Source organism: Nothoprocta perdicaria, unplaced genomic scaffold (genome assembly GCF_003342845.1).
Source record: "Nothoprocta perdicaria isolate Ctin4 unplaced genomic scaffold, notPer1 scaffold_176, whole genome shotgun sequence".
In the NCBI taxonomy this organism is placed as follows: Eukaryota; Metazoa; Chordata; class Aves; order Tinamiformes; family Tinamidae; genus Nothoprocta; species Nothoprocta perdicaria.
Window position 1 is genome coordinate 521389 of NW_020454938.1, and position 27321 is coordinate 548709.

Below are 27321 nucleotides of genomic sequence, written 5' to 3' on the forward strand. Positions count from 1 at the left end.
CATTTTCAAATAGCTGGCGCGATGCTCCTAGGGGGAGCCAGGAAGCCCTGCTCCCTTCTCTGATTCTCAAGGGAAAGCCGCCTTCCCACCTCCTTCCCGGCACGCGGCAGCTCCGTCACGGTGCCCTTGTGCTTTGGGGACACGGGGCGCGCAGCACGTGGCGTGGCGGCCGCGCCAGCACAAAGCGCCCAGTCAGGCCTGGCTGGGGCCCCCGCGGCTCCAATCCCCTTCCCTAAAGTCCTTAATTCCCAGGGCACCGTTGGTGTTGGTTTAACCTGCCTTTAAGCAGCGGGATTTAGCGGTGCCGCGGGGCCCGGCGATGCCCGTGCCAGCCGGGGCAGGAGCGGCCAGGACGAGGAGGGAAACGAGCGTCCATTGAGCCAGTGGGACGCTCCAGGGAAGGGTGACCCGGCGAGGGAGCAGCCTGGCACCAGGGCGAGCACGGGAGGCGCYGGGGCAGCCGGCAGGGATCCCTGGGGTCCCTGGCTGCCTGGGACGCGGCGTGCGCTGGGTTTTCCCTCCCCTCTTCTTGCCTGCCCTTCATCCCTGGTCATGTGTCCTCCTCCTCCTCCTCCTCCCCGCCTCGCAGTGGGGTCCCAGCGCTGTTTGCCAGTGCTGTGGAATCCAAATCCTTAAATCCACACGGCATTACAAAACCTGCCTTGTGTAAGGCCTTCATCCTTGCCCTGCCTTCCTCCCCCTCCCCAAATCCCCATGGCAGTAAGAGCCTGGCCAGGACACGGGGCCTCTCCATGGGCTGTTCTGCCGGGGACTTCATCTGCAGAGCAGGGAGCCTCCATGCGGAGCCCCTGGACGGGGATGAACTTGGAAACCTGCCTCCGCCCGCCGCTCGGAGCGGGAGAGCAGCCTATGTCCCATGCCCAGGAGAGGGTGGTGCTTTCGGCCCGGAGCCCAGGGTGTCCCCACACCACGGGGACAGAGCGCAGGCTGCCGAGGGCACCTCGACCCGTGCTGCCCATTGCAATGTGTGTTTTGAGGCTTCCTTGTTACGTCGGGGCTGGGAGGCACCAAGAACAGGGGCAAGGGAAGTGCTGGGATGGAGCTGGGCATTGCCAGGAGTGACACGACCCGGCAGCACCCTGGGGCAGCCTGAGCTTCCCCTCGTGATCTTTGTCCCGGCACAACCTGGCGACCGCACAGCCTGTCCCCACGCCCTGGACACATGCAGCGGGGCCACATTCCCACCRGGATCTCGAGAGGCTCCTGGGGGGCTCCGGGGACGTGTGCGGTGTCACGGCCGGGTCCTGCACAGCCCCATGTCACCCGTGTGCTCCGCCGCGGTGGCGCGCGGCCACCCGCTCCTCCCGCTGCCCGCGCTAATGAGCGCCCTGCACAAAGAGGAGCTTTCATTGCTCGCTAATCGGCGCCCGCATCGCGCCCCGGCCCCCCCAGCGCCACCCCAGCCGGCCAGCAGCCCTCCTTGCCTCTCCTCATCTGCCTTTCCTAGCGTTTCAATGGGGTTTCTTGCCTGGCTTAATGAAAAGCTGGGCTGAGTTGATGCCTTGTGACGGCCTAATCCCAACCCAGTGACTGTACAAAGCTTTCGCCGGGCTTTCTTGCTGCTCCACTCTGGCCTCGCTGCCCGTGTGTCCGAGTGCTCCGCAGCCCCCGGCCCTGCGCGCTGACCCCTTGAGCACAGCTTAGCTTTTCCTTTCTCTGGTGAGTAGTTGGAGTCTTTTCATCTTAACTCCTTTGCCTCGGAGGCCCTAACCCAGCACCCTGACCTGTCACCTTGGGGCTCTTTGCGGTTAATTTGCAATCTGCAAGGCAGTCGCCCAATGCCTTCCCAGGGAAAGGTTTCCTGACGGGGAAGAGGAAGCCCCTGGGAGGTGCTAGGAGGCTTTCTAGGATATGTTAGAGCCCATCTTGGGCTCGGGAGCTGAGGAGATGCCTGGGTCTGCAGGCGAGCGCGGCGAGGGCTTCGCGGCTCCCACAGCYGCTGCGGTGGTGGGACAGGCTCCAGGAGGAGCACAGGGCTCTGCAGCCCCACTGTCCTCCCCAGCCCTTCCTCTGCTTCCCRACCATGCCAGGATGCCGGTGCACAGGGATGGCAAATCCCATGGGGATCCGGTGGCTGCCGCAGAGGAGCTGGGGCTGCGTGGGGGTCCTTAGTGTCCGCAGCAGGACCAGGCAGARCAGTGAGGAAACCTTCCAGGCTTCCCTCCTCTCCACCCGCAAAACTGGRATGTTTCATCCAGCATTTGTTAAAAAGAGGTCGAGTTGTTTCATCGCCCAGCGGCTGGAGGTCCAGGCTTACAAGTGATGGGCTTGGGCTGGAAAAGCAGCGTTTGACCCGCTGTTGTGAGACACCCAAGGAAATCAGAGGCAACAAACCTCCAGCCAGCCTGGAGGATTGCTGCGCTACAGAGATGAAGCATTACCTAAGAATTCCTGCTTCATCCTGACCATCTCCATGCTGCAAACCTCAGAGTGGCGTGCAAAGAGCCCTGGAGTTAAGGAGAGGCTTTTGGAAGAGGGCACCAGCCGTCCTGCTCCTTCCAGCTGAGCTCGGAGCCGCGGGCGGCGCCGGATGGKCTGTCGCACGAGGACAGGACTGGCTGCGTGGGAGCTCTCCGTGTCCCATGGTGTCCGCAGAGCAGCGTGTCCCGCTGCCAACCACACTGACCCGGGACCTCTCCTGCCTCCCCGCTGCCATAGACCGGGCATTTACGTCTGCGTGTATGAATATGCCCGAGGTGGAACCACGCTGGATGAGCCTTGGGTCCCCGTGACTCCATGAAGCCCTTGGATATGTCTGCATGTGGAAATGCAGGCCCTGAAGCAATGGTGGAGTCAGAAGACCAAAAGCCACATTTCTAAGCTGCTTTTGCAAAGATCCCTAGCGTTTCTCAAACACGCCCAGCTTCCATCGGGCAGAAAGGGACACAGGCACCAGGCGACCGAGCCAAGAGGAGGGCACAGGAAGGTCTGCCGGGAATCCACCTCCCTCCCCACACAGTCTTCGCTGTCCCAGCTGAGCGGGGCCTGGCCAGGAGGGTTGGGGACCTGCCAGCTGTCACCGGGGCTCTGCTGGGYTCCTCTTGCTCTCCTCTAGCTAACGGGGGTGCCTTCTGCTCTCTTCCAGCGTCCCAAGGCCGCTAAAGTAGACATGTCTGCAGTTGTGAGTACTGGCTCCACACCGCGCYGTCCCTTGTGGGCACCCGGGTACCCTTCATGCCCCCTTTGGCCCCGTGGGTGCCCTGGGGAGGCACTGACGCCTGCCCCGCGCACGGYCTGGGGAGCCTTGGAGCTCTTCCCACCCCGGCCCCCATCCCAGTGCATCCCTCGGATGTGCCATCCCCGCAGCCCCCAGATCCGCCCTGTTCTCCCCAGCATCTCCCCTCGTTGCCGTGGGGCAGGTCTCACAGGCGGGGGGGTCGCGTCGCGGGCAGCGCGCCAGGGCCGATCCTGGCGCCACGGCCTCTCCTTGCCCGCAGACAGGCACGTTCCGCGTCGTCTCCGAGGAGGAGCAGGCGCTGCGCACCAAGCTGGAGCGCCTCACCACCAAGGACCACGGCCCCGTGTTTGGGCCCTGCGAGAAGATCCCCCCGCACACCCTGCAGAAGGTGAGTCCTGGCGGGAGGCGCAGCCAGGGCACGGGGATCAGCAGGATCTGGCTCCGCGGAGACCCTTGCAGCACTTGCAAAGGCGAGAGCAGCGCTACCCCAAGCAGGGATGCACTGGGGGCAAGCGGGGCTGGCATGGGGCAGGATTGAGTTGACTCCACAACCAGCCACTTTTAGCTGCCCAAATGCTACCTGAGCGCGGTGCCAGCGCCGGGCCCGCGGCGCGGGGTGCTCAGCCTCTCCCTTCCCCCGTGAGGCGAAAGACGAGCTGAACGAGACGGAGGAGCAGCGGGACGCGGCGGTGAAGGGGCTGCGGGAGCTGGTGCTGGAGCGGGCTGGCGGCGGCGAGGACGTGTGCAAGGCCGTGGCCGAGAAGGTGCAGGGCAAGGACGACTCCTTCTTCCTTCGCTTCATCCGCGCCCGCAAGTTCGACATCCACAGGGCCTATGATTTGCTGAAAGGTGGGTGCTCTCCCACATCCCCGTTGCGCTGCCAGCTCCCAGGACGGGGCAGCTCCCTGCCACTCACCAGGGCTTCCAGCAAAATCGGGACAGTCCCCCTTTTTGGTTGTCTAACGAGCAAAATGGTAAACATCCTTGTGCATTAGGGGTGGCTCTTCCCAAAGCAGGATCACTTGGTCAGCAGTGACTCACACGCTTTAGGGACAGGGGAGCAGGGAGCAGCCCGGAGTGGTGGCTTCGGGCCCCAGATCCTGCCTGGCTCCGCTCTCATCTCCTTTGTTTTGGCTGGGGGATAATGAGTTGCAATTATCAGTGCTGGCTCTGGGCATGAGCWGTTTTGTCCACCCACATTTTCCCAGGGCGAGTTTCCTTGTTTCATGCCCGAAGGCCCTTTGTGCCTGCCGGGTGCCTGGGGCAGAGGAGATGGGCTGGTGTGGGTGGCTGGGGGATGTCACCCAAACGTGGAGTGGGGAAGAAGGGTAATGAGGGGAAAAATGACTTAATCCGCTCCTGGAAGTGCCAGAGAGAAGGCAGATGTGAACTGAGTCTGAGGGGAGTTTCCAACCCCTGTCCTGGAGGGGGTTGSAAGGCAGATGGTCTGCAGGGGGACTGAAGGCAGATGGTCTGCAGAGCTTATCTCTGCCCATGTGCTGGATGTGCCCAGCTGAAGCCTGAAACCCTCAAGAGCAAAGTTGTTCATCAGGAATGTATCTCACCATCACCCACCTGCCCCATTCTCTGGTGTTTCCCCTGCCTCCCCTGGGCTCCTGAGGACACAAAAGGAGCCGCTCTTGCTCCCAAGCCCCTTTCTGTCTCCTCCCAGGCTACGTGAACTTCCGTCAGCAGTACCCCGAGCTCTTCGACAACCTGACCCCTGAGGCCGTCCGCAGCACCATCGAAGCGGGCTACCCCGGCATCCTGGCCAACAGAGACAAGTATGGACGGGTGGTGATGCTCTTCAACATCGAGAACTGGGACTACGAGGAGATCACCTTCGATGAGGTCAGCGCAGCCCAGCCTCCAGCAGCAGAGCGGTCTCACTGGGTTGTCCCACTTRGTGCATCTGAGCACGGTGTCCCTCACACACATGTGCACACATACACGCTTCAGACATCAAGATCTAAGTGAAATTGCAGCCTTTTTCAATTTATCCTTTCAGTAGCTCACAAGGGAGCCTGGGAGAGCATGGTGCATCCCAAAGGGTTTCCCTTCCTGCTTCTTGATATGGTGCAGACTGGAGGCCAAATTCAGGGTGTGCGTTTCCCAGCCCAGGCAATGCATGGGTTGAAGGAAAGCACTGCGACATCAGATCACAGATCTCTTTATAAAGCAAGGAGTCCTGAGGGCAGAGGAGGAAACTGAGGCATAGACCAAGGAAAGGGCTTGTTGGCAAAGAGGTCTCCAGGTATGTATCTCTCMATTCCTCTCTTTTCTGTTCAGTTCTGAATTTGCTTGCACATGTGAGAACCATTGACCCATATCTGAGATGCACCTGCCTGGAAAGGGGAGTGTGGTAGCTGTGGAGCATCCCCCGGGAATGTCCTCCCTGCTTTCATGGTCTAGGGGCTGAGCAGAGTTTAGCAGAGCAGGGGTAACACTCCCTGTAACTGTTCCTGGGAACCTCCTGTCCTCTATAGGAGGGGAGACTTTGCCTTCACACACTAACACCAGATCCTCCCATCTYTCAATCAGATTCTTCGTGCCTATTGTGTCATCTTGGAGAAGCTTCTGGAAAATGAAGAGACCCAGATCAACGGGTTCTGCATCATTGAGAACTTCAAGGGCTTCACCATGCAGCAGGCATCAGGGATCAAACCCTCTGAGCTCAAGAAGATGGTGGACATGCTGCAGGTGAGGTGGCAAGGACTCCAGCCAGGAAAAGAACACCCTGAGGGAGCAGAGAGCTCGGGAAAGGGGAAGGCAGTGCTAGCATGGGCTTGGGGCTGTCCCTGCATTGATGCCATGAGATCTTTTCGTTTGTTTTTGTGGAGAGGTTGTTCACCATCACCTGCTTCTTCCTTAGCTAATTTGCTTAGTCCTGCAAGTTGGATTCTACTTTTGGGCTGCAGGTTCCTACCTTCTGAAAAGCCYAACCCCTTCCTGCACCCTACTGCATGGAAAAGCAGCCTTTCCTTATCTCCCTCTCAGCTTTGTGTAGTTCAGGCTGGATAGAGACTTAGGTGCTCCAGGAGTTCTGCCCTTAGACCAGGGGCTGAAGATGCTCAGCTTTACTCAGGGGAAGAGGACAGCATAGGTACAATATTTCTCATGGAATGGGAACAATGAGCCATCTGTGGGGCTTTTCAGCTTCCCTGGTGTCCCCATTGGCTTGAGATGTCCAACCCTTTGAGTCAGAGCATAGAAGAGACTCACAATAGCAGTCAAAAAGAGAATGGGAGACTGARAAAGGGGAGCTTGGGAAGTGTTGCTCAGTTCCTCTCTTAGCTCAGTGTGGTCAGCAGTCTGTAACCTGATGTGTATGGGTTTGGGATCTGCAGGACTCCTTCCCAGCCCGCTTCAAGGCCGTCCACTTCATCCACCAGCCTTGGTACTTCACCACTACCTACAATGTGGTCAAACCGTTCCTGAAGAGCAAACTGCTGGAGAGGGTGAGTGCGGGAGAAGGGCCGGGGTAAAGGCACATCCCTTGAGCACAGCTGGGTAAAACAGAACAGCCGGGGGCAATCTGGTGCCTTCAGAATCACCTCCAGCCAGTGGCTGGAAAACRTCTCTCTCTCTCAGCCTGCCTGAGCACATCTCTGCAGTGGGGACAGGTTTGCAGTTGAGCACAGCTGGGTGGCTTGTCACGCCACAGGGGTCACTGCCAGCTGGGTTGGAAAGAGCCTGCAGCAACACACAGCAAAGGCTGCGCTTACATCGATCAGGAATGAGGCCAACCAGTCCTACTGGCTCTGGCATCCCTGGGCCCCCTTCCTCCCTGTGGGCAGAGCTGCCCACCTCGTCTGCTGAGGGTTGTTGCTGTCTCACACCAGGTCTTTGTGCACGGGGAGGAACTCGAGTCCTTCTACCAGGAAATCGATGCTGACATCTTGCCAGCAGACTTTGGTGGCAACCTGCCCAAGTACGACGGCAAAGCAACTGCAGAGAAGCTCTTTGGGCCCCGCATCGAAGCTGAGGACACAGCTCTCTAAACCTCTCTAAACCCAGGTCCACTCCCTCTCCCCTGTAAAATAGGATCAGCAGTGACTGTCTAACCTCAGCCACCTCCTTACCATAGCACTGGGCGAATGACTGCTCGTGATGAGGYGCTCTGGATGTGTTGTTCTACGCCTGCTCCGTGCCTCCCACCCCAAACTTGGCAGGGGGCTGCCCGGCAGCCCTGTCTCTCTCAGGAATAGCGTCCTTAGGAGCCAGCAGAGCCAGGAGGCCACCAGCACCTTCCACAGCACATCCTGAAGCTGTGAGGGAAGGGCAGCAGAGCTATTTCCCGGGAAGGGAGGGCTACAGCAAGGAACAAACCCCAGTRCTCCAGCGCACAGTGGAAGTGCAGAGCTCACCATGTGGCTCAGGCAGGCTTTTCTCTGCTTCAGCCAGGCTTGCCCCTTATTTCCATGGGGCTAGGGAGCAGGAGGGCCCTCGTGGCCACGTCTGCACCCATAGCTCTTTACCAGGCAGCTCCTGGGTTGGTTGATCAGCTCCATGGGAGCAAGCAGGTGCACGGAGGGGAAAGCAGGAGGGCAGCCCCTGCTCGGCAGGAAGGTGAAGCTTCCTGTGCGACTGTGTGGGTAACACAGCCAGAGGCCATCCCTGCAGGAGACCCCCACAAAGGGCTGGTTGAAATGTGTATAAAGAGAAATAATAATAAAGTGTTTAACAGTAGAGTTGTGGGGTCCCTTGTGACACATGGCAAAGGAAGAGGGGTGCAGCTTGTTAGACACAGRCAGGCACTGGGTACCCTGCTGTTCCTAAGGAGCCAGGAGCGCCAGCACCTGGGAGGAGAATCCCTGCATCTGTTCCTTTGACGCTAGCTCTGCTGAAACAGGCTGCTGTAGCAGAGGGCAAAGGAAGYTGCTTTCTCCGTCCTCCCTGAATCCCAGAACAAGGACCCCCTTCCAGCCCAACTAGGCCCCTGAATTCTAGTCCCCTGCTCTAACCAGTGTAAGAAAAGTCTAAAGGAGACGAACAAGGATCTGAACAGGGACCCACATGGAGCTGGTTCTACCTAAACCCCACTGAGCCTGGCAGCCAGCAGAGAGGAACAGAAGCTACAGTAGCCATTAAGAATAGATGGGCTTTAACCATAGGACAGGGAAAGCCAAGCAGAACACAGCCTCCCAAACCCTCTAACATCTCTCTCTTCCCAGCCCTGCAGCATGAGAGGGAGCCCAGACCTAAGCAGTTCAGCCAGAAGCAGCCCATAAAAGCCAACCAAAGAGGGGAGAGGAGAGCTCCCTTCTAGCACAAGAGCTGTTCATTATCCCGTAATGGCTGGAAGCCCCTGCTAATTTATTCAGCAGGGAGGCAAATGTAGCGCTCTCTCAGGGAAAGGGATGAATCCTGGTTTACAAAAAGAAGCTCATAGGTGATGATGCAAAAAGAAGCTCATCCAGGGAGCATTATCAGATGTCTAGTGCTAGACTAACAACTTCTCCATTGGCACCTGAAGAGCAAGAGAAGCAAGTTCCCAGTCTCGGCCCAGGACTTCACAGTTACCTTCCTGACACGCCAGTGTCCTGAAGGGTCCTTCACTCCTCCTTCCGTCCTGGCAGGGCTGCCACACACAGGTGCCTTTCACTAGCAAAGGACCAGAACCCCACAAGAAGCTGCCTGAGGTGGACGGTGCTGACAAGAGCTGCATTCACCRTGGCACTGGCTCCGACTCAAACCAAACAGGAGGCTGGCTCTGAAGCTGCAGGCAGGATGGAGTCTGAGCAGAGACTGCTGGGGTTGAATGAATTTTCTCCAGCCTCAGCAGCACTACCGATTCTCTAGAAACCACAGAGCATTGCAACTCCCAGCCTGAGACTGCATCAACTGCATACAAGAGCCCTGAGGGAGACCAAAAGGCCYTTCTTGGCTCATTACTACCCTGTGCTCTCTGTGGGGCCAGGAAGCAGCTGGGGAGCCCCATGTGAGGCCTGTTCAGCTATGAGGCTAGTGCAAAGAGAAGAGCCCAGCTTTTGGGGCTGTAAATACCTCACCTGCAGACCCACAGGCATCGTGCTGTTTCCTAGGGGATTCACACAGATAGTTACAGCATTTGGGACTTCCTAGACTAACTTCTCCCTCCAGGTTTTAGGTGGCTGTGTCCTTCTTTGTGCTGCTCTCTCAGCAKTGAAACAGCTTCAGCTAGAAATGAGGGTGTCATTGAGGGTATAGCGTCAACRAGGGTGTAAGAAGGGCATCACACCACCCCTGGGTCATTATATTTAACTCCTACAGCCTATGCACACAAGGGATATASAGGGGTTGTATACAGTGGTGTTAGGATCACCTCTTCCCCAGGCAGTCACAATGTAGACGTTCATATTAATTTCTGCTCCTGAGTGTTTTAAGTTCACAGCTGAGGCCTAAGGCTAAATGACTGCTCCTGCCACAAAGCATTCATCTAAGCCAGAGGAAGGAGAGGATGTTCAGAGACACCCTGCTGCATTTGGAGGGAGAGCTTTGTTGTCTCAACATGTTCCCATGCTGCCCAGAGGAAAGGTGTAAAAGCATTGGTACTGTCTTGAAAGAATGAACAATTTCTGATTCTCCCAGCCCCCAAAGACACGGTACACAGTCACTACCTGTAGCACTGACTTCAGTAAGTCCTTTATTTTTAAATAAGAAATCCCACTGAATCAAAGATAACAAAATTACATTTTGTTTTGCAATGACCTTCATTTTACACCACACAGAAGAACAAAAGCTAAAGAAAAGACACTGTTTCTTATATATTTATATATATAATTTTAAAGGTAATCAGCAGATATAGAAAAATTGCATTGCTAGTTGCAAATCATCTCCCCTGCAGCTGTCAGCTTCAGAGAATCTGACTCAGAACTTTGCAGCTGGGAGGGTCTCTCAGATACAAGCTTTTTCAAGGGCAGCATTTAGAGAYGGTTCCGGAGTATAAGTTTGCAAATTTAAAGTATTTTCCACAGTAAACTGCTGCTTATCAAGAATGCTAGAAATCACTCCGCCTGGTTTAGCACAACTGCAGGAACAACATGAGAAGGGCACAGATCTGGCTTCCTGAGGTGTCCACCTACCTCTTCACCTTGGGGATATTCAGAAAAAGGTCTCTCTTGAAGAGAGGTTGTGCTTTCTTGAGGAAAAAAGAAGTCTCTCGTGATCTACCATTAGGAGTTAYGGACAAGCCAACAAATACTGTGAAAAGAACACATGTTCTGCAGAGAGGTATTCAGTTGGGCTACGTAGTAGGGCTTAGTTATAYCAAATTACAAGTTGTTGGGCTAATCAGTGAAGACTCCCCAGTGTGCAGGAGCTAGCAGAAGGGTCTGCATGCCAGCAGTGCCATGACATTACAGAGATTCTAGAAGGGACTTGTGTTTAATCAAAGCACTGGCCTGACTAGACAGGCAACATGAGCTTGTCATGTATAACAGCAATAAAGGTTGCATGTGCAGAGCCACCTCAGAGGAGCAGGCTCCTTACTGGCATTAAAGTCACCCAGCTCAGGCAGGACCATCCAGTGAGAAGGAAAGACGCACAGGGAACACAGGGCTGGAGTTCAGTATTATTAGACAGACTCAGAAAAGACTGTTCCACATGAGCAAACTCAACCTGATGAATGCTGGCCTGGACTGCAGTGTTTGTCATTAACCAGCAAGATCAAAGATCCMGGTGTTTGAAAAGCAGTAGTTCAGCTCTTCCAGCACAAACTGAAGATCTGACAACTGCTTTGATGCTCTGGTGGCACTTAAACATACTCTCCCAACAACTGAGAAAAACCCAGTCCAAGAACACAACAAGCACACAGAGCAACAGCAGGGGCACACGTGCAAGGCATCTCTTCGGTCTGTGCTGCTTTGACGCATCTTAAGTTCAACAGGAACCCTGAAAGTCTTCACATCGAGAACTAACACTCTTGAAGGACACTTTTGAGCCAAAGTGCCCTGGATACTACCCAATGCACAGACCTGCCAAAGCAACAAGGACTTTGGAAGTATGACTTCAAACCCAGCAGCAGCAAAGTGTTCTTTACAAGAGATGATTTATACAGGCAGCAGAGGGCCAGCGCCTTTTCTGATCTCCTCAAAAAGGTAGTGAAGAACTTCACTAAGCCCCACATAGGCATAATATTTCTAAGAAAARCTTGGAAACAACCCTAATGACTACACTGTTTGGCAATTAACTCCTGAGTTGCCATTCAGATATAGCTATTTACAGAGAATCCACCTCCAGCTATATGTTTGTGTCTTACTCTCTAGCAAGATCTTGGAATTTCAAGGTAAGTTGCCTAGGCAAACATTCCTTCTATGACTCAATCCTTACTGCCAGAGGCAGATTTGAGGAGCAGACAGATGAAAGATGATCCACTACTAATATACCTTAATTTAAACCTTAAAAGAGACTAGCTAGTTGCAGGCTGACCACAAAGGTCCTTTAAGACAGCACACACTTGTACAATTGCATGGTACAGTACATATTCACCAGGGATGTCTCACTCAGTGCTGAGAAATTATTAAAAAGCAAAACTTGAAAGCTCTCACAGAGCTGTTACTGAAGTCTTCAGATATGCTGATGTCAAGGGAGCAGGAAAAAAAGGGCAAGGCACCACTTGTCAAAGCGCTGTGGTCTGGAAGATTGTGATAGACTCGGGAGAGAGGACACAAGGAGCTTGGCTAAAAATCAATACTGAGATACCAGTTCCTACCATCTTTGCTTAATGCCCAGTCTTTGTAACCTTCATTATTACAAACAGGAACTGCAGAAGCAGTGCTGAGAAGACAACTGCAGGGAGGTTCAATTATCTTCACAGTGCAAATATTATTAGATTAATCTGAAAAATCCTTCAACTTAGAAGCTTAAAAAGTGACCATTAAAAGTGCTGGTAGATCTGATGTAATGGAAGTTGCCAATTCCTCAAGTTCAGTAAGAAGCAGCCCAAGCTGTTACCTACAGCCTTCATTTCTCTCCAAAAAGGATGGCTGGCCCAGCCTAACCACCACACAGCTTGAAACCTAATGAGGATTGTCCTTGGGCCTTAGACTTGAGTGCTACTTACATCCAGCAATGGGGAGAGGGTTGGATACCATTAAGTGCTAAAGAGCTCTAATACTTTTTCCAATCCCATTCTGAAACTACATAGAGCTTATGACAGATTTTTCATGCCAAAGTCTTGAAGAGCTGCATTAACAGACTATTGTATGGGTCTGCAAGTGACCACTTCAACAAGCTCACTTGTCTTGCAGAGGGATTAAGAATCAACCACACAGAATACTTCAACTCAAAGCAGTAAAAACTTTGACTCCGTTTGAGATTGTCTTTACTGGCCAAATGGAGGACATCTGTCCACATCACAAGACTAGCATTGCCTTATTTAAGAAGAATATTCCAGATAAGAATTGGAGAAAGTCTCATTCATATTTGAGTATGGGAATTATGGACCAATTGCCAGTCAGTCAGTAGTAAGATTAACAAAATTTCCTTCTCCACAGGTCTTTATGTAGCATGCACTCCAGCTTAGCTTTCAGCCTCACTCATTTCTCAAGTTTTCTTTAGGTGGTTGCAGCTGCTAGTCTTGCTTTAAAAGAGTCAAAAAGGGAGCAAGGGGAAGAAGGACAGTTTTTTCTGTTTACATCTACAAAAAGCTTAAGATGTATTTTASATCCCAAAACACGTGCACAATGCTTAAGCCATGACAAAATCTTTTCCAAACAGGCCACAATTGGTCAAAACAACAGGCAGTTTAAATAGCTGTAGATGTGAGTGCAAAGTGCAAAACCTGCTCAGTGAAACAGATGACCCATGTTTAATATTATTCTCTAGCTGAGTTTCAGAAAACCCATGGCATTGGCACTCTTGAAATATAAAGGCTTGGGTTGTGGGGCAGGGAGTATTCCTCCTAGAAAAATACTATTATTTTAAAGTAGAGTCTACTTGAATAGTCAAAAATAGAGCTCCTGCTGCTCTGTCAGTTCCCTAGCTCTCACCTCATCTTCGAGAAGCTTGCTCAAGAGAGGCCATTTACGGGTCATCTGCTACATGAAGTCAGTCAGACCTAAAGATACAAGGGAGTTTCTTACAGTTAATGAAATGTACATCAGAAGGTACTAAGCAGTCAAGACCTAATCAGTCAAATCTAACCTCCTTTTAAAAAAAGCAAGGAAAGCTCTTCAGAATAGGCTTGCAGAACAGAGCTTTGCTTTACACGCAGCCCTTCCTTCTACAGGTATCCACACGTTTGGTTCTCATTAGTAGCTGTTCCTCTAGAGCTACCTGAAGTTGTTGCTCACCAGAAGGATGTGAAGTACTCCAAAGAGACTCTCTTGCCATGGAAAGGACAGCTTTGTACCTTCAGGACAGGCAGCAGTGGCTTGTGTTACCCACAGTTGTAGAATTTGCTCTGAAAGTTCAAGCAGTTCTGAAGCTGGGATCCCCTGGAGATGAAAACCACATTCCTACATGCTTACGCTGCATCTATTTGATGGGCAGAAGGGTTGCTTACACTGCACCTCTGCTGAAGGAAAGATATAATCTCATCCCATGGATATTACAAACAACTACTTAAGAAAAACTAATTTTCAAATGACAGCTTTTGGTGAAATGCAGATGCAGTATGAATGAGATACTATGATAACAGCACAACTTCATTGCTAGGAATACCCTTGCCAATTGATGCCCTCTTAGAGAGAAAAGGAAACCTGGATGTACTAACAAAGGGAATGTGCAGACAACCACAGTTCATCAAACAGGCCAAGAGACTGGCCTAAGGCAAACTGAAAGGAATTTCCTGATATGATAATGCACTTTTGCTACAATAGTTAGTTATTGCTTTAATAAAACAAAAGCCCCACCACTCCAACCTACTRAAGTTCAGGGACAGGGCAGTCCAGAAGGCTTGTTCCCCTCTGTCACTGCACTGAAGTCTTGCAGTTTGTTTCACCCTTCAGCTATAAACTAAAGGGCCTAGAACACCAAAACAAGGCTAAAGCAATCAAGTGCTGGTTGACGTGGGAAGTATGGCAGGAAAGAGACAAGAAAATTCTTTGAGACTACATCCAGTAATGGAACAAGATTAACACCATYGGTAGAACAAACAGCAAAGCACAGATTTTGATCACAAAGTTGCAGTCTCTAGATGGTACAACTCATGGTACAGCTTCCCTTCCAGGAGAGGCTACTCTTGAATAAACTGTCTTGGCACAGACCGTAACAGCCACTTGAGGGAACAGCACAAAGGAGTAGGCATCTGTCCTGCATCTGTGGTTTCACACTTCACTTTGCACATTAAAGCTTGAAGCAGATGTATGAGTGTGGAAAAAAGTCAAAGGAGGAAGAACTCCTAATGCCTATAGCATTTACATAGATATGAAAGCAGTTAGCCATATGAAAGTACTAATTCAATTGCACAGGGTTAGAGCCATCCCGTTCCATCACTTGGAAGGCAAATCATGTGTCTGAAAACCATTCAATGCTCTGAAAGTTAAGAGGAAGAGGTTTGATACAGCCTACACTAGCATGAAAGGAAGCAAGTCTAAAGAAAAAATAAATTCCTCCCCTACAAGCCCCTATCATCGCACACCAATTCTCTAGGAATTAATTTTCCAATTTGACCCCACAAAAAGATCTTGTAGATTCATTATGGATTTCCATTTGGAAGCCAGAGGCATCTTTAAAAAGCCCTGGGGTCAAACAAAAAAAAAAAAGGCAGATCTAAAAGATACAACTACATTTAAAAGAGACAAATATGATGAGAAGGTGACTGATCTGGTCATTGTGTGAGAAGATGTTTACATAAAGAAGTATTAACTGGTATTACCAACCTGCAGCTTATCTCCACCTGGAGTCCCTGCATAAAAACATCCTAAACCACAGACAGCAGAAGCATGGAAAACTAAGTATCTTTAAACCCACTGACTTTTGGAAGTGCATTCCTAGGAAGTAAAAGACTCCCTTTAGATGGTGCAAGGCTGGAACTCTACTTGCTGTCAAGCATCTGTTCTTGCAGGCTACTTATTAGACCAAACCACTGGCTGTGGCTTGGTACAGCATTCTTCCAGCACTGGGATGGAACAGAACAGAGTTAGAGGGTTGAGTTTGCCTGTCTTCTACACCTAAACAAGWGCTGTAAACATCAAGTTTGACCAGCTGGTGAAGGAATTTGATATCTGAAACTCCTGATACATTTAAAACAMGTTCTTCAGCTTAACAGCTCTGCATCAGGCCACAGTCAGCAACCCAGTTCAAGCAGAACAATAGTTACAAGGCCAAACAACAACATATGGAAAGGTGCTCTGACCAGATATTAACTTCTGCTGTAGCTCCACTTTTCAGAAGGAAACATTGTGATCAAACCCCAGCCCTAGGATATCAAGGAGAATGGAAACCTGAAGCAGCAGGTGAGGGAACAAGTTGTTCCCCAAGGGGAGATATACTGAAGTGATCCAGGGAGTCTTTGGGTCAGTTACTCCTGGCCAGATACAGCCTGCTCTGTGTCTGAGCAGTGAGACTTTGTCTTCTCCCACTGGCAGATGGCATTGGCATATTGCACCACAAGCTTATCCATCCACGTAAGAGGTTCTGGGAAGAGCACAGACCCCTCAAAGAAGCCCAGGTGGCCTCCATGAAGGGGCAGCACATGCATCACATTTTCCCGTTTCTCTGTAAAACAARAGGCACAAAGATGAATAAAGTTAGTATTTTAAAGCTGAGAGCTAAACCATCTTCAGTCAAGATTATCACCTCTATCCTTGCCATAGTATCTGAACCAGGGAAAATCTTGTGGAGCAACAAGAAACACTGGCAAAGACTATGGCCATTGTTAAGCTGCATAACTTCACAGTGTTAACAGGTCAGTCCAATTTTAGTCCACGTTACATGTTAGACCATGGCTGCCCAGCAAACACTACTGGCTGGGCGTCAATCACTAACAACCCACCTTTCTATTAATTCCAAGTGAGGAGTGAGACATGATAAAGCATTTTGTGTGTTAATCAACGCAGCCTCAAGACAGCCCTCGGGTTATCAATCCAAAACAGAAGGTCCCTGGAAGCTCAAAAGCTCCTTCTGCTCCAAGTTAGCCTTACTGATTCTAGTGACTGGTGATTTGGAGAAGCTTAGTGCATCTTTTCAGGATTACAGATGTAAAAGCAAGTCAAGCTGCTTTATAACTATGGCTCATTAAATAAGGAAGCTGTAGATACACAAGCACACATTCCTGGAACTGTTTCATACCTGAAAGAGCTCTTGGAATTGATAGAAGACTCTCATGCACCAGAGGGTCATCAGCAGCATTAACCAACAGGAGAGGAACACAGATCTGCACCAGGAAACATGGCAGAAACATCAAGGCTTTGTTTTAGAATTTTATTTTAACTGTGAAAAATGACTGTTCAACTTGAGTTTACTCAAGCTCCTTATTTCAGGTTTGTTCTGCACTTGGAGAACCATGAGAAAAATGGCAATTAAGACTAGTAGCTCTTCATCAGTGAAGCTGCTGCTCCACAGCAGTTTATTTTTCAGTTTAATTATATGAAAACAGAATACAACAGTACTTTCAGGTCCAGTTACAATTTCCCTGTTCTCAAAACTCAGATACCTACAGTCTTCATTCTACATTATTCCACATGCCAGGCAGCTACTGCCAGCTCTGTTACTGAAGCTCAAACACCAGAAAACTCCTTTGGAATCCCCCATCCTCTGGTTCTGCAAATGGAGGAAGAAACAATCATATTCCATCTTTAACTCTGCAGCATTTCAGTCTGTTATTTACCTTTCAGCTAGTTTGGGGAGATGCCCGTTGCACTATATAGAAAGTCATCCCCCCTTGAAACTGCAAGCTCTATGCTACCACTTGCTTCCTAATTTACACACATAGGCTCGCTCAGCTGAATGTCTGGCTTTATGTAAACTGCCTGGGTGCTTCTACCCAAGTTCCTAAAAATTCAGAGCATTTAACACCAGCATTAGAGGTAAGAATTGAAACTGCAACCCAAAATACTGGAAAATTGTGTTTGGGAATACAATATAGATCCCACTGGCCATCTCCCCTCCAGCACGGCAATGGAAGCACAATAATCTCAACTGCAAGAGCTTACCCTGTGCAAGTACTGTAGGCAGCTTTCCTCTTCATAGTACTCCTTCAGAGAACTGTAGCCATGGAACTTTCTGAAATGGAGACACTGCAGTTATGTTCTTCGTAGCCATTTGATTTCCAAAAGAATCCTACTCCCAAATCAATGATACATGCACAGAATAGTTCTGATGCCTGGATTTTTAGACCAAATACTCTTTCCACTTTCTCTGCCTCTGGAGAATCCATCTTTGGCAGCACRTACCTTCAGGCTTTGCATGCTTACTCAAGCACTGCAATAGTAGTATTTGTTCTGTGGAAGGCAAGTTAAACATGCCAGCTGGAGCCTAGYGGCCTTCAGGGCTTTACAAAGCATCTTTCCTCACTTACTAGTAATTCATACATATGGAAGTTTTTATCATCCTCACCTGAAAGCCTTTCCAGATGTAAAAATGTAAGCTGATGAATCTTAAAAATGGACAAATATGGGCCATTTTGAATTCACTGTAGTTCCAGTTATTCACTGCAGCCTAGATCTCTAGTCTTGTCTCTAAAGAGAAGTTTTCCTTGCCAAGTTTTATTCAATAACACACAGACAGGAGACTCCCATCAGGACAGCTAGAGGCATCCAAGAACAAGGAGGAGGAAGGTACTTTTAGAGAGCTAGAGAGAATCAGAGAAGCTTCCTTCATACCTCATGACGTTATCATCAATCTGCATGAGGGATGTTGCTGTGTAGAGTTTGCTCAGATCYGCATCTGACAGGCTCGGTGGCTTCTTCATGTTGTTATCTCCAAAAAGAACTTGCCTGAAAGTAACAGGAAGGCAGACATCCAGGTACCAGCAAGAGGGCAAAGTCACAACCAGCTCAAGGGAAAACGAGTTTGCCAAATTAGACAAGATAGAAGGGGGCTCTGTAGCCATGAGGCTTTCCTGGGAACAAACAGAGCGCGTCTACCTCCCTCTGCAGCAAAAACAATCAGAAACAGCTGCTTTATGGCAAATATGCTTTCTTAGTTGTACTAAGAAACAGCCTTAGGGACATCTAAAAGCTTCTTTCAGAATGGCCAGTGCTAGGGGTGCTCGGCACACAGGCCTGGTGCTAGGGGGACGGTCCTYTGGCTTCTGACCAAACCTGTGGGTGGCTCAAGCCTTGGGCATAGCATCTCCTTCACCATCTGGTACTAAAGTTTCCCCAGCACAGAGATTAGATGAGCTCATCCTTCAGAAGTTACTTGGGGCATTACCTTAGCAGAAAGCTATTTACTATGGACACTTGTCATAATTAGTTATTGCCCTCAGGAGAGGATGTGTTTTTACCAGAACAAACCACTCCCTTAACAAGTAGAACCAAGGCCACAGCTAGAAAGCAGAGCTTTTACTCCCTTTTAGAAACAGCTGCAAAGCAGAACAGGACTAGATTTGGTTTTGAGGAGCTGCCCTAAGATTTATTACAGAAAAGAGTATTTAGCTCATTCAGTTTCTCCCCTCAAGCCAGCACTGGATTCTTCTGCATTATGACTAAGCACCATTTAGCACAGGGGGATTATGTACTTTCACATTTTAAGTCTGGTCAGGATGTCTTAACTTTTCCAACCTGGAGCAAGTTATATAGATCACCCTACATAATAGACAGTCGCCCTAACTCCTCTGCACATGCTTCACATTATGCAGGACTGTCAGGTTGCTTGCAAACCTGGGAGTTTGCAAGCAACACTAATCAGAATGGGCCACAAAACAGCTATTTTCCCTTCTCTCCACTGGCATCTTCAGGCCTGCACAGATGAGGTACTTACACATTCATYATCTATCCACTTCTTGGGCAATTTTTGCTAGAGGAAACTGAACACTGAGTAAGCCACCTGTTAACACACTCCTCTGGTATGCGAGAGCCACAGATGAGAACAGGAACAGAGGGATACTAAGAACATAGCTGCACTCTAAGAGCCACACTGAATACGCTRCTAGCTAAATGCTCTTTCTAGGTAACAGCTAGAAGCTCAATCTAGGGTTTTACTGCTTATTTGATAAGCAGCAGCCCCATGCAGCAGATCCTCACCTTGATGATTAGGTATGCAGCAGAACAAGAGGCTCCTTGAATAAGGAATTCTTTGGCTAGAAGCGAAACAGATGCTGAATACTCCACTTTGACATTTAATTATTATGTTTTTCTGTGCTTATTCTGTTTACTTATTAAGCAAGCCTCCTTGGAAGACAAAAAACACCAAAGCTTGCTTTCTTCTGGCAGGAGCACCAAGACTTATCTGTATATTGTAACACACACAAGTGAAATTGGGATAAACTGCCCTTAATTAGTTCACTTAAAGATCTTTATGCAAGGAATGTGTACACAAGCTTTCTGTAATTTGATTCTAAAGGGCTAAGAGACAACAAACCCAAAACAGCAATTAACCCAATCAACACTCTCAGTCCAAGTGAACAACTACAGTACCTGTGAGAAAGGATGATCTTTTTCATGTTATCTGCCATGAGGAAGTTGTAAAATCTTCTACATTGATCCCACTGCATGAAGGTTTCCTGGGCCCTAAAAAAGTAAAGATCTTTTTAAAAAAACACAGTAGTATAAGATCTTGGCAGCCTGGAGGCWACATAAACAATCTCTAGGTTTTCCCTGCCATAGTTTAACCTCTTCCAGATAACGGCCTCCACTTTAATGAAGAGTGGTAATAACACAACACACATCTGCAGTCTCATTTTGCACAATGCAATTAAAGGCTCTGCTGATCAAAACAGATAAGAGCCATCAATCAAGATCTGCAACACTGACAAGCGGATTCTGGTATCCTTTGCATAGATTGAATCTAACTTTCCTAATTGGACTATCAAGCAAAGGCCTAAAATTTAAGCCTGTTGCTGAACAAAGTGTTGTCAGTTGTATGAGTTAACCTCACAGAACAAAAGTCAGTGCAGATGTTTCCAGTGTTTACAGACTATCAGCTTCACTGGCAGGAGCTGCAGGAATAAGTTCTAGCTGCAGCTGCAAGTGGTATCTGATTTAAAGCAGAACAGCACTTCACAGCTTATCGGTTGTTAAAACAGAATTAAAGTCATCCAGACTCCTGCAAGCTCTGCCAGATGCAAGGACTTCTTTGCTATGCAGGGTCATGGCCAGGTTATAGCTTTACTCCCAGCAAGGTTTGCTGTTACTGAGGAAACATCCTATCATTTACCAAGCAACCCAGGAATGCTGCTGGGAGCAGGACTGCAGCTACTGAACTGCTCCTGCTTCGCTTCTCAAGGCAAGTTAATATTTAAATGGTGGATTTAACATGACTTCCCAACCCATAACCTGCAAGCTCCCTAGCAGAATATGGAATATATTTTCTTGTAGTAGGTCATGCCAGAACATAGATTTAAGATTTTACCAGACCACCTACTACTTTTACAGTGGAGGAGAAAGAAGGAAGCTGAGAAGCTGCACATTTCCCCCTCCTCCCCCCAAAATACTTTCCAGGCAAACCTTAAGTAATTTCAAGATGACTGAAGTTAAAGCTACTAGACTTGCCCACGAGGGCTTCTAATAGCAAGACTGCAGAATACTGGAAGAAATGCAGCTTATTTTATCTTAAAGCCCAGATTTCCAAACTGGGAAGCCTCCCCACAGCCTGCAGCTATAGTGAAGATGCATTCCACAAGATCACGCAGCAGAACCAAGCCTGTGCAGGCAGAGATTAAGGAACAGAGACCTGTCCCCCATTTAGCCTCAGGAACTAAATTCCCCAAACTGCATGTTAACTGATTAAACCAAGAGCTCCACAAGCTGCTGGCAGATTCTTGTATTGCTGCCACTTTACATCTGTATATGGGATACAGGCTTAAGGCCCTGGAAAGATTTTCATATTTCATTCCATGCTTCATCTTGCCCACCAGCACTTTTCTTCCTTTACTTCCTAAAGGTATTTGGTGGAAAACAGTTCTACAAACCATCATAGAAAAAGAAATAAACTATCATAGACAAAGAAATGCGAGTTCTAAGCTAAGTGGCTATTTCTATTAGGGTAGCCTACACTCATGCAGCCCAGAAGAGGACATTCTAMCTTGCCAGACAGGCTAGAAAGGCTAATGCTTATCCATTCTACATGGCAGTGCTTTGCACGTCCCCTTCTATAACCATGGGCATGAAGTTCTCCCCTGCAGCCCAGCAATACAGGCCAGCTATTTGGCTCAGAACTGCAGGTGAGACTAGGTAAGAGACTGAAATCAGAAAAGCCTTCTCCTCAGAGGCACGGGAGATGCTTTGTGACTGCAGCCTTGCTAGTAGGTATCTACCCAGCAGGTGGAGTCAAGAGCTCAGTAATGGGTGTTCAGTGTCTTCTTGTGCAGAGCAAACTCCAGGAAAGCAGCTCCCAGCCAAACCACAGACAAATCCAAGTCTCATACTGCTAACCAGGTTGTCCTTATGCGATCAATTTATCAGCACATCATGACATTAAAGCAGAGAACAGCATGACTCACATAAAACCTAAACTACAACATTGCATAACGCAATGATGCAACATTTGATGCAACAGAAGATGAATCAAATAGACAAAGTGCAATCTTTGTAAACCCTGGTTGATGGCTGCAAAAACAGTTTCAGGGTCTGGCTTCTAAAGGAGGCTTGTACTCCATGCCAGAACCCCAGAACCATTAAACATATCACTTGGGGGAGGAAAAAAAAATCTTCTTTAAAGCATCTGTTCAATTTTTAAGTGAGGTGAACTCAGACCTAGCAGCAGCCAAGTTAYTTTAGCAGTGAGATTTGAGCTGAAGGCTCAAAATGGACCAGACACTTTAGAATATTACTGAATTGCATAACAAGTTTTAGCCACGTCTTAATGTTTCCAGAAAAGCTGTTCTTACCTGTAAGAGTTTACTCATAGAGGGACTCTTCAAATTGAAGATCAAACTTGTTGCTTTCTAGCTATTMTGTATTAATACATGCTCCAGTCATCTCTAACCACTACACAAGCAGAGCACAGTAATAAGAAAATCCTATACCAGGAAGCTGTGAGGGGGCAAATTTCCCAGCCAGCCTCCTGCAGAGCTGCCAGTTTCACCATCTTCACCTTCCTGTAAGATCCTGGTCTCAACAGGCTTTCAGATTAGAAATATTCAATGCTTAGAAATGCAGTGAAGCTGCAGCACCAGCTAAGCTCCAGTAGTTGCCCACATGGGCAGTAATAGCTGGAAGCACTAGCCTAGTGGGTTACTGTTTTAATCTTCATTAACTACGCATGCAAGGAAAGTTATTACACACAGTTGAGCAGCCAGAAGTGCCACAGCCAGATCCTGTCAAGCACACTGAGGTAACTAGCACTAGGTGGAGCTCTTAAAGCTCTTCTGAAGTGCTCTAGACTTGGTTTCCAAGACTAAGAGCTTACACAGCCTTAGGGCTATAAGACTTCTCCCCACCTTCCAAATCTCAGGTCCACAGCACTATTGCAAGYGTCTCTCCATCCACTTGTGAGCCCAGAGCACTGTCTCTGTGCTACAGAAACGAAGAGGAGCACTGAGTGTTAGCATGAGCTCTGTAGCTCTTTCCAGCCTCCTGAGCTGTGAGTTGCCAAATGACACCACACACCAAAGGCAGAAAAGCTCCACTAGGAACCTAGGGAGAGTTCTCAGACCAAGGAGACAGTGCCGGCTACTGCTTTCCAAAGGGGCATCAGCTCAGTGGTTTTTCATGCTGTCAAATCTGCCAGATTTGCTGCACCAAGACTGCATAAGTCTTCTCAGAGCCCCTGAGCAATCCTACCCTGCAYGAAGTTATGCCAAATCACACATGCAGAAAAGCAGCTGAGAGCATTTGCCTGCTCAGAAGTATTTATTATTGATAGAAAGCTTTTGAGCCACTGAATCAAAGCTTTAGCTGCTCATGCAGCAAGGTGGCACTCAGCAGCCTACTCAGTGCTGCTTCTCTTGCACACAGCTTTTCCCCCAGCACATACTCCAAAGCCTTCCCCATCCTCTACATCCACCAAAAGCAACCATAGAGGAAAACCTCTCAACTCACCTCAGTGCACTGTATCCTTGGCACACACTGACACAGCACAGCACTCTCTCCTGGTTGGCCTGGGACTCTCCAAGGTATTTGCACACAATATTTCCACCCAGGCTGAAACCCACTACAACCAGCTGGGTCTGAGGGTAGGTCTTCTTGATGTAATTGACCATGGCACCAAATTCCCAGGTACAACCTAAAATTAAGAACAATGTCAAGAATAATCYTCTAACAGTCCTACATTCATACCTCAAGCTTCAATTGTGTGCTTTAAGCTTTACCTTCTTACCATCTTTGACTTAAATACCCTCAAAGCCTTAAGATCCAATTTTCATGTGTTCAGGGCTGCTTCTGACACTGCTAAAGAGATGAAGCTCCCCACTTCATCAGGAACAGTCCGTTTGACAAAGCAAACTCTTCCTCCCTAAAGGCTTTGCAAAGCAGAGTCAAAGGACTCCAGGCTTGGCATTGCTACTTACTGAACATAATATATTACCTTCCTGAGGCGGTCAGCCAGTTCTGCATACGAGCAGGGGTTCCTGAATGCTCTTTGCCTTCAACAAGACTGCCAAGGACCCTCATATCCACATGGGTCAGGGGACAGTGCTCAGGGGGCTGTTATAGAGTGATGAGGCAGCTTCCCTCCAGAATAAGATGGGAAGGATTTAGCAAGCATACTCTGTCTCCTACACAAAGAGCCCCATCTGCTCAGGCTCTTGCCTGGCACTCCATTTGGCAGAGTCACTTAAGTTATTTACTGGCCAGCTCCAAGGAAGTGCTAGGCATTCCTTGCCCTTTGCCAAGGGCTGTAAAAGACTCAGGGGCACATCTTCAGAGCTGCACTGCAAAATAACTAGAGATCTAAAGCAAAGATCTTAAGTTAATAAGTCTGCCATAAGCTTCAKCAAACTTCCAAAAATCTAGTCTAGACTTTTGGCATTTGCCCCTAACTACAGAAAGGTTACAAATACTGTCTGGATTTCAAAACTGAGTGTACAAAGCTACAGCAGATATTGTCTGTGGTAATTCTCTTCCCCACCTGTTATTACCTGTCCCAGTTCTTATCATTGAAGAGTTTAGACAAGAGCACTATTTTTGGTGTTAGCCTAGCACCACGGACCACAGGCTTCAAAGATCAACTAGTGACTTTGAGGTAGTATTCACAGGTTAGGCATCACTTTTGGAAGACAGCTCAAGATCTTAAGAGAAAGGCAGATTCTTTCAGGCAGTTAAAACTGGTTCAAGACAAAAGCTCAGAGTCACTGACAATCTAGAACTCCATGACAGACTGAGGCACTCTGCATGCCTGGAGTGTTTTCCTATTCACAAGGAGTTCATAACTGTAAAACAAGTAACAAAGCAGTACTGGCTACTTGCCTACCAGACCTAGCCTCTCAAAGCATAATACACTTCTACAGCAACTCAACTGTTAAGAGCTGCTAACCAAGATACTTAGGAGTTTATCTGTTCCCAGAGAGAAACCTAACAGCAGTCTGCTGAACTGAGACCTCTGACACAATGTACTTTCACGCTTGCAATGGGAAGGGACAGAAAGGCTAAAAAGAACCCAGCAACAAGTAGATAAGGTCTYGGGCAGCAAGGTCACTTTCTTTTCTAAGATGTAACAATCTCAGCAGCAGGTAATAGCTGGTGGCACTCAACATGGCACTGAATACAGTGGTGAGCTAGCATAACTCAGGATAGCTGTTAAGTTTTTATTCTTATCATCTAGGTTAAAAAAAGAAAARCACTTTATATTCAAGGTAAAAAGACAAAATCATTGCAGTTAAACACTACTTCCACAGTATGACACTGAAGCTACAGAATTGCTGCCTTCCTTTTTTACATGCAAGGACAACTCTGTCTTCATGAGTTCCTCCCAGGATGGCAYCTTTTGGGAAGCCCAGCATCATCTCTTCCCATACTCTGTGTTTTACCTGGCTCAAAAGTAGCATTTATGCTGCAGAGCTAGAAGAATCATCTTCTTGATTAGGATATCAAAGAGATAGAGCTGGAACAAGCAAGGAGGGAAACTGAATCCTACTAATAGTCTCCTCCTCTTTTCATATGCAGCTTTTAAATTCAGTTATTGAACAATACAACATGACCAGACCTTTCACCTGCCATATCCATTTCAGCAAGCCCTAGAAACAGGAAACAAAGTCATAAGCTGCCATTAGGTACCTACCATATGTGAACATCCGTGGAGAAGTCAGCTCAATATTTGGTAGGGCTCCSAGGTGATTCAGAACAGCACATCTGTAACCATTTTTTTGCGCATAGTCAACAAAAGTGCGGATATACTGCTTCTCACTGTGGTTGGCAATGCCAGGGCAGATCACCATTGTGACATCCTCTGCGAGCAGAAAAAGAAGGGAAGATAAGTAAATGTCACTTCATGCAAATGCAGAGATTCAGGAGCTTTTATTTCAGATCCATGGGAAACCATGTACCACAAGAAAGCTGAAGTCCTACTACGCTGCCAAAGCAGTCTGATAGGAGACAAGAGATTAGTAGCTATTGCRCTGAAGATGTGGAAGTGTAACTTATGCTATAGGAGATGGACAGAATTTAACTTAAAAGCTGCCCAAACAGTTTTACAGGTGCTGCCTAGAGACAAGACAGTTCTGCCACATTATTCTTCAAACAAACATTTGACTTTACACAGTCTGTTTCTGACAGGCTACTGTGACTACAAGTTTCAGAACCTGCTTCTCATCCAAAATGAGACTAAACTACTTCATCATTCCTTTTCCACATTTCTGAGAGACCAAATTCTTAACACTAAGCTTTGCTAAGTGCAGAAACAGAGTTGTCAGCTTCTGCTTCATGGCKTTATTGGTGTTTGACCTGACAGTGTTTAATTATACTTTTTTAAAACATAAKTTTTTAAGCACAGTAAATCAAGTCCAGGATGAATATACAGACTTCCAGCCTGCATACTCCTTGCACTTTGCTTACTAGCAGCTCTAGCTACTGCGAATTTTTGCCTCATTAGAAAAGCACTGTTCAGAATCGCTTCAGTAACACAGATAACACTAACTGTTACTATACAACACTACCATAAGGATCTCAGCTCTCACATGATTAAAAAAGAACCTGGCCTTTTCTGAAGGCCAAACTAGAGCCATAAGCTTACCATTAAATAAGCTACTGCAAAGGGAAATTGTACTTCTGAAGTCAAGTCACAGTAACTTTAAGGCCTGTTACTACTAGTAACAGCTGACACCCACTCTGAAGCTACATACCCAGTGAACTGAGGAACCATCAAGCATTTTTTACTTTTTAAGTAGAATTTTCCAAGTTCGGACTCTCACTCCCTGTGTACATAATTTCATTTCATGCAGATCTTGAAACAGCTCCTACGATCATGCTGCAAATAAAGACTGGCAAAAATCTGTCTAAGGGTGAGCAAAAGTTCTGCTCTTTTTCTACTCTAAACACATCAAAGTTATGAATGACCAATTATTAGTGGTTGCTCTATGATCCTGGATTTAGCAGGTAAAGGACACATCAAAYGCAAGTCCTGCCAACTTCTCTGCCAGACTCTCACTTGGGCCACAAGTTATGAAACATTATCTGTTCTGCAACCCTGTCCCTCCCACCTTTCCACCTAAGGTTAATTGGTCCAGCAGGGCCTYTCCTGATGTCTGGGATGGTCCTGTAGCCTCCACTTGCAGGCTAACAGTGCTTAGCAGTCCCCTTCCCATCTCCAGATGGAATATCTACCCTTTTCTGATGGATCATGTAGCACTTGTCCTTGCCCATCTCCTCCTACCCTTGAGCAGAGTCAAGTCTTGCAGGTTGGTGGAGCAGGTAGCTATTCAACTGACCTCCAATGCAGTGCTCAGCCTGGGGCTCAAAGAGATCAAAGGTGGCTGTTGCTCCATCCGGCATCGTGAGGTACTTGCGAAGTCCGTATGGATGCGGYGATCTCACTCTCCCCATCTTCCCATATAGGGCAGTCTGGATGTGTCCACTCTTTCCCCAGATGAGGGGTGGAATGTATCTGAAAGAGGCAGCAATTTAGTTGAGTATCCCTGTGACACTACTGAGAACTTAAGA

At 48.3% G+C, this 27321-nt stretch overlaps 2 protein-coding genes across 4 annotated transcripts in view; one reads left to right on the forward strand and one right to left on the reverse strand.

Moving 5' to 3' along the window:
* The first annotated feature begins 3130 nt into the window (after positions 1-3130).
* RLBP1 (retinaldehyde binding protein 1) lies at positions 3131-7387 on the forward strand. The gene is made up of 7 exons (XM_026036319.1): positions 3131-3142; positions 3459-3587; positions 3844-4048; positions 4872-5050; positions 5741-5899; positions 6547-6657; positions 7042-7387. The coding sequence occupies exons 1-7, from the start codon at positions 3131-3133 to the stop codon at positions 7198-7200; spliced, it is 954 nt and encodes a 317-aa protein (XP_025892104.1). The 3' UTR covers positions 7201-7387.
* A 3022-nt stretch (positions 7388-10409) lies between these two features.
* The window catches only part of ABHD2 (abhydrolase domain containing 2), a 35770-nt gene continuing 18858 nt past the window's right edge, over positions 10410-27321 (reverse strand). For 2 of the 3 annotated variants that reach the window (XM_026036298.1, XM_026036296.1), the window contains 8 exons: positions 27090-27265; positions 25445-25612; positions 23269-23452; positions 19705-19797; positions 17947-18060; positions 17278-17347; positions 16415-16499; positions 10410-15841 (listed from right to left, as the gene is read on the reverse strand). In XM_026036298.1, the coding sequence (XP_025892083.1) occupies positions 15645-15841; positions 16415-16499; positions 17278-17347; positions 17947-18060; positions 19705-19797; positions 23269-23452; positions 25445-25612; positions 27090-27265 (1087 nt within the window). In that variant the 3' untranslated portion in view covers positions 10410-15644. Of the gene's footprint in view, positions 15842-16414; positions 16500-16759; positions 16886-17277; positions 17348-17946; positions 18061-19704; positions 19798-23268; positions 23453-25444; positions 25613-27089; positions 27266-27321 lie in introns of those variants that run through there. The other variant, XM_026036299.1, reaches the window with a different exon arrangement.